The sequence below is a fragment of the Poromitra crassiceps genome (genome assembly GCF_964638095.1).
Source record: "Poromitra crassiceps genome assembly, chromosome: 2".
Classification (NCBI taxonomy): Eukaryota; Metazoa; Chordata; class Actinopteri; order Beryciformes; family Melamphaidae; genus Poromitra; species Poromitra crassiceps.
In genome coordinates this window covers 102,222,070-102,229,569 of record NC_139624.1, presented here as the reverse complement: position 1 = coordinate 102,229,569, position 7,500 = coordinate 102,222,070, and the positions used below count along the sequence as shown (strand labels likewise).

The 7,500-nt window shown below is 44.4% G+C and overlaps 1 protein-coding gene across 4 annotated transcripts in view; it reads right to left on the bottom strand.

The window, feature by feature from the left end:
* Positions 1–7,500, bottom strand: part of LOC310772487 (partitioning defective 3 homolog) — a 660,426-nt gene that overhangs the window by 225,164 nt on the left and 427,762 nt on the right. For all 4 annotated transcript variants that reach the window (XM_083632305.1, XM_083632307.1, XM_083632306.1 and 1 more), the window contains exon 16: positions 4,847–5,033. In XM_083632305.1, the coding sequence (XP_083488431.1) occupies positions 4,847–5,033 (187 nt within the window). The remainder of the gene's footprint in view (positions 1–4,846; positions 5,034–7,500) is intronic.

The following is a 7,500-nucleotide window of genomic DNA, read 5'->3' as shown; positions in this document are numbered from 1 at the left end:
AGCAATATGCAGAAACATTTGTCCACACAGCATGCAATAATTTTGGAGGAATGTCACGTTTCTGATGTGCTACGGAGTGATAATGTGGCTAACAGCAGCGCGGCTAACAGCAGCGCGGCTAACAGCAGCGCGTCAGTGCTCCTCCAGACCCTGTCTATTGTCTGTTTAGTGTTTGTGCCATTTGTTTCATTGCGTAAACCAGATTTCACCAATACTCCATTTCCATCCATTTAATTTAGAGGATGATGACGTTCAGAGTCAGACTGGTTCAGAGGCTGGTAGTCGCTCTGGGTCAGAGGCTGCAGCGAGTACTTCTTGTGCAGCTCTAGCCCCTCCATTCACCCAGGCAGGGAAGAGTAAAATGACCGAGGCGAGGGTAAACGAATGTCACCGAGCAGTGACTAAGTTTGTCTGACATGCCAGCTAAAGTAAAATGTCAAAGTTGCATGTTGTCATTCTAACCACTAGTTCTGTTTCATTCATTCCCACTATATATTTTCTATAGGGAGATGACAAAGATGCTCAACCCAAAATACAAACCCCCAAACAGAGCCAGTTTAACAGACACACTGATCCCTGCTTGGTATGGGATTGAAAAGAGCAATCTGATCTCAGAGCTGAATAATAATACATAATTATAATGATAGAAATATAAAAGAAAATTAATGTTAACAAACCCGTTTGTACTCTTTTTTTTCCCCTTGCCCAATGAGAATCGATAAGAGAATCGATAAGGAATCGGATCGATAAGCAGAATCGAAAATGGAATCGGAATCGCTAAAATCTTATCAATTCCCATCCCTAATTATTATACACATACACACAGCAGACAGACAAGCCCGTCTTTTATTGTCACACGAACACACCCAACACATGCATGCGGCCACGAACACACACTCATGCCGACGGTGGCCGGTGAAATTTGTCTATTTGTATATAATATTGAGTATCAAGTTTCCCACTACTTTAGACTGACATAAATCTTTCTGATTCAAAGTCACAGTATAAATCATAGTACCGTACAGTAAATAGGGTCTTTTGAGAGAGAGAAACAATACTTTTAAAATATAATTGATTTGTGTTTACAGCTCAGTGGCCTTGTGGTTTGAGTGTCCGCCCTGAGACTGGGAGGTCGTGAGTTTGATCCCCGGCCGAGTCATACCAAAGACTATAAAAGTGGGACCCATTTGCCTCCCTGCTTGGCACTCAGCATCAAAGGGTTGGAATTGGGGGGTTAGATCACCATATGATTCCCGAGCGCGGCGCTGCTGCCGCTCACCGCTCCTCCAGGGGATGGGTCAAATGCGGAGAACAAATTTCGCACACTCAGGTGTGTGACAATCGTTGGGACTTTATGGTGGTTGTTGCCTGACCAGGCTTCATCACTGGAGACAAGTGAACCTGGATTACAATCTTACAAGAAAACCGGCCTCGCCAGCCCACGTTCGTGCGTAAAGCAACACACTAGAATCAAAGAAAGAAACAACACATGTAGGAGGAGAGGAGAGGAGAAAATGTGAGTTTGTAAAATTGCACGGGGTAAACAGAGGACGTGAGAGAGAGCGAGCAGGAAGAGAGAGAGAGGAGAAGCTGAATCACAATGATGGCCTTGCCACTGGGTGCCGTTGTGTTGTGCTACACAGCAGGGGTGCAGCTAGCCGCCTCCCATCAGGAGGGAGGCATGCATAATACTGCAGGCCAGAGGTGAGACTTCCACAGCGCCACGCAGGCACGCACACACACACGCACGCGCACACACACACACACACACACACGCACGCACGCGCGCACACGCACGCACGCACACACACACACACACACACACACACGCGCGCGCGCGCGCGCGCAAGGTGAGACTTCCACAGCGCTGCACAATACATATTCAATAAGTACAGGCCCTGCACTGCTGCAAGTGCTTAATTAAAAAGTAACAGTTCCAATACACTGGAGGCTGTGCTGACCCACATCCCCTAATGTCTCAGCATGCCTGTTAATGCTCTGTGTGTGTGTGTGTGTGTGTGTGTGTGTGTGTGTGTGTGTGTGTGTGTGTGTGTGTGTGTGTGTGTGTGTGTGTGTGTGTGTGCATGCGTGCGTGCATGCGTGTGTGTGTGTGTGTGTGTGTGTGTGTGTGTGTGTGTGTGTGTGTGTGCGTGCGTGCATGCGTGTGTGTGTACACATGCAGTGGTGGTACTTGAAGGAAATTGAGAAACAGTATATCAGTCAAAATGAGGATACACGTTTGGTGCATTTGAGCAGCTGTGAGCATTTGAGTGAGAGAGAATGTGTGCCTGACGTGTGTGTGTGTGTGTGTGTGTGTGTGTGTGTGTGTGTGTGTGTGTGTGTGTGTGTGTGTGTGTGTGTGTGTGTGTGTGTGTGTGTGTGTGTGTGTGTGTGTGTGTGTGTAAATGTAAGTGTAGGACTTCGGAGACATGAATAATTCACAATAACCCTAGGCACTGGTATAGAGCGCACTTCTGCTCTGTGCACACGCGTATGCGCAAGTGTGTGTGTGTATGTGCATATGTGTGTGTGTATGTGCATATGTGTGTGTGTATGTGTGTGTGTGTGCGCATATGTGTGTGTGTATGGGAAGCATGCGAGGGGTTTTGAGTGCTGCGACAGCATATGCTGTGGACCTAATCCACTATGACAAACCTCTGACATCACATGACGAACAGGCATGCCGAGCAAATCTACTCATTCATAATAAACGAGGGAGAGAGAGAGAGAGGGGCGGGAGAGAGAGAGAGAGAGAGAGAGAGAGAGGCGGGAGAGAGAGAGAGTCTCCAGGGAGAAAGAAAGAAAAATACAAAAAAAAAAAAAAAAAATCAACCAGGCATCTCCATTCATGGCAGCCAACCTTCCGCCAAGTCTTCAAGTCTGTTATTGTGCTGCATTTCTGCACCATGTCATGTTCCATGTGACCTCAGCCAGCCAATCATAAGAGAGAGAGAAAAAAATCTTTACCTAAAAAAGGAATCTGAGGTTATAAATAGAAAATCAATGCGAGTGATAGAGACAACCTGCTTTTAGCCAAACAAAACCACCATCATTGACTTTGTCATTCAAACAAGAATGAGGTTGTGATTGGACGATTTGTCCATGCGTTTCCTGTACCTAAACACTGTAATCATGCAGCACGCATAACCAACTCTTTAGAAGTATGTAAAGTGCAAACCACTTTCTGTCTGAAAAAAGAAAGGAAAAAGAAGGAAATAAATAAATGTGTTCAAAATGAAAGAGTTTTTCCCGCAGTGCTGAAATCTCCCGCTGGTCTATTGAGGTTCTTCTGCTTCACTGCTGGGCTCCCTAAAGAGACTCAGTCCTCTGGCAAGGAGGAGGAGCAGCCTGGACTGTGTGTGTGTGTGTGTGTGGGGGGGGGGGCAAGGAGGATGAGCAGCCCGGACTGTGGGGGGGGGGGGAGGGGGGGGGGGGGGATGGGGGGCAAGGAGGATGAGCAGCCTGGACTGTGGGGTGTTCAAATCCCATAGGGGGGTGGAGAGGTGGGGGTAGAGTGGAGGGCCTGAGCCCCAGAGAGCTTTTTACCCACAGTCTGACATACTGCTGCTGGATCATCCATTATTAAATACACACAGTCAGTCCCCCACAAACATGCACGCACACACAGACACACACACACGCACACGTGTACACACACACACACATGTGCACACACACACACACAGCGCACATGTGCACACAGAACAACATGGTGTCTTGCCATCTGCACACATACACACTCACACATACACACACACACACACACACACTAACACACACACTAACACATACATACACACACAGACACACACACGGGCACGCACGCGCACACACACGCACGCACACGCACACACACACACATACACACACTGCGCACATATGCACACAGAACAACATGGTGTCTTGCCATCCGCACACATACACATACACACACACAATCACATCTGCACACATACACACTCTCTCTCTCTCACACACACACACACACACACACACACACACACACACACACACACACACACACACACACACACACACACACACACACAGTGCACATAGAACATGGTGTCTTGCCATCTGCACACATACACACTCACACACACACACACACACAATCACATGGTGTTACACAAATACATGCATGTACACACATACCAGGGTTATCATTGTGGCCCTGGTGTAAAATTCCATGATTTTTCCATGACTAAGTCAGAGAACGTCCATGAAACCATCACATGATGCAATAAATGTGTGACTTTCTAGGGGGATTTATCAAATCCCCTGACTTTCACCGCCTTGGAAATACCCCTCAAAATTCCATCATATTCCAGGAATTCCATGACCACTGGGAACTAGGGCTGGGCAATATATCAATATTATATCAATAAAGTGATAAGAGAATAGAGATCGTCTTATGTTTTGGATTTCCTAATAGGCGTGTCGTCTTTCCTGGTTTTAAATGCTAGAGAAAAGAGGATTCCCGCATACTGTCATTTACTTGCAATAAACTTTATTATAACAACGTTTTGGTCCTTAGACTTTCACCTGGTGAAGGTCGAAGCACCAACAGTCATCCATCCTTACAATATTGTTGCAATATCGATATTGAGGTATTTGGTCAAAATAATGTGATATTAGATTTTTTCCTTATTACCCAGCCCTCGTGGGAACCCTCACATACAATCACACACCTACAAACTATCCAAATGTAAAGATCATGCACATTCGAGCAACAATACACAAACCACCCTGTTTTTCTACAGAGGACCTGACCTCTCTGAGGTCCATCAAGCTCATGACTATTTCAACAGACTCCACTACAGGGTAAGGACAGGCCGTTTCTCACCATTCGTTCTGACTGGGAAGCTCATGGACCCACTGCACCGGATTCTCCCCCACAAAGCCCATGTCGTCGTGGGAACTGGAGGACGATTGGTCGGAGAGGTGGGCAGGAAGTAGTGGCGGCCTATCATCTTCGATCATCACAATGTCATCCTGGGGCATGTTCACAGTTGGAGAGAGCTGATAGTTACCTGCAAGGGGGGGGGGGGGGGGGGGGGAGAGAGAGAGATCTGATCAGAATCAAACAGCCCAGACAGAGGAAGCTGCTGGCGATGTACAAACTCAGTGACCAGTAGCTTGGGTGTGCACTCAGGAGAAATAGTGAGTGAAGAACATTTCCTTCTCTCCTGTACCAAGTATGAGCACATCAGGAACACAAACCTTTCAAACATCTCTGAAAGAATATGGACCTTTCAAAATGTCAGTATCAACAAAATATGGCTCATATTGGCTGGGTTTCCCAAAAGCTTCTTTGCGCTAAGAAGCTAATTCAACCCTTCTTAAGGCCCCCTTAAGAAGCAAACGCGTTTCCCAATTGGTTCTTTACGAAGGCATGCGTTTCCCAAAAGCTTCTTAGCGCCAAGAAGCTTCTTTGACCCTTCTTAAGGCTCCCGTAAGAAGCCAACGAAGCCAACGCGTTTCCCGATTGCTTCTTAGCCTAAAATTATCTTCCAATTATCCTCCGTTAAGAAGGCTGCGTTTCCCAAAAGCTTCTTAGTGCTAAGATGATCTTTCGTTAAGAAGGTTTTGTAAGAAGGGTCTGGAGCCTTCTTAACACCTTCTTAATGACAAAACACTGGCAGATCCAGCCGCGTCATGCAAAAGGAGATACTTGTGTCCACTGTTCCTCTTGTGTTTTTCCCTTTTTCCTTTCTTTCATGTACCCTTTAGTGTTTAAAATTAGGGAACACTTGAAAATCTCCCCTGTATGTATGGTTACTTGTGTTTTAAATGTTTTACCGTAGGCTATATTCCTCTAATCAGAATGGATTCCTTTTATAATGTTGTGGATTTATATAGCACCTTTCACAGAACCCAAGGTCGCTTAAATTCTGTAGTGTTTCTCTGTTTTGTTGTATGCTGTGTATATAAAGCAATTTGAACTGCAGTCCATGTCTGAAATAAATAATGTTTAATAAAGTTTAACATGACCATGATTAGGTGTTAACAGTGTTTCTCAACCATTGAGTCGTGGCCCACTGGTGGGCTCAGAGTGCCATCAAGTGAGCCGCTCCAGTTAAGATGCTTCTTAAGAGCCTTCTATTTATTTATTTTTTTCTCGACTGTTAAGAAGGCGTTTGGGAAACACTTCTTTGGAGCCTTCTTAACTCCTTAAGAAGCTTCTTAACTCCTTAAGAAGCTTCTTAACTCCTTAAGAAGCTTCTTAACTCTTAAGAAGCTTATTTGTTGGGAAACTCAGCCATTATTGTTACTGTTAATGTGATGAATGTATATTTGTATTATGCAGTTTGTTTCATTTTATTTTACTTGATCTCATTATGTTTGTACAGTATTGATGCTTTGTCAATAAAGCTCATTGAATTGAATTGAATTGAATTGAGAGAGAGAGAGGCGGGGATGAGTCAAACTTCATTTGTATAACATATTTCAAACACAAGTACATTCACTGTGCTTTTATGTTACAAGTCAAGCCAACAGAAACAAAATGGCCACTGTGTTTTGACCTGTCGTCGTAGACCTTGGGCCAATTAGTGTCATTGTGAAAATCCTGGAGCGCGGTGGTAAGATGCATGGTGTTGTCAAAATGATCAGTGATGTCTGAGATGTGTAACGCATGGATGAACACACAAATGAACAATCTAATGTCATTTTGAAAATGTCAAAATACAATGGTGAAATGCTTCATTCTCCCAGGTTTCAGTGAAATCCAATAAACACTGTCTGATCACGTACACACACCTACACAGACATACTCATAACCACAGGGTTAGGAAGGTCAGGGAGAAACGGATCAAATTAATCAATAATAATAGCTAAACATCAACCACTGTTTCCCACCACACTATTACATGAACTCCACACTGGTTAAAAAAGTGCGCATCGAATACAATTTGGGATGAAGTTGCGATGCATCGTACTACTCCATTGGTAAAGTCGTATTTATTTTAGTAGGCCCTATGCCTATAAAGGCCCTATGCCTTTAAAGAAACAGCATCAATGACATGCTTACTGAGTATAGAGAACAAATAAAGTACAGAAGTGCACTTTTTTTCTTAACTTCTGATTTGCTGCATAAGAAATAACATGAAACTCTCTGTAGCATATTGAATTGTATAGCACTGTATTGAATCAAATCATGTAGAATTGCACTGCACCACAATAGGGATGAATGGTATATCGTATCGGTAGTTGCTTCATAGCGTATGTATCTTTAATGTATGGGATCGTTAGCAATGCATCGAGATGCGTATCGCATCAGCCTCAGTGATGGAGATGCACATCGCTAATGAACTCTACACTGGGATGTCTCCAAACACCAAGCATGAGGCTTTTTTTATTATCATATAAATAATGATGCCACCTAATAGACATATTATACAGGACAAGACAAAGAAACGGACAGGACGAGACATTAAATTATGCAGGGCAAGCCACAAAATAAGCCAACATCCACTACCCAGACTTCAGTCTCTAAGC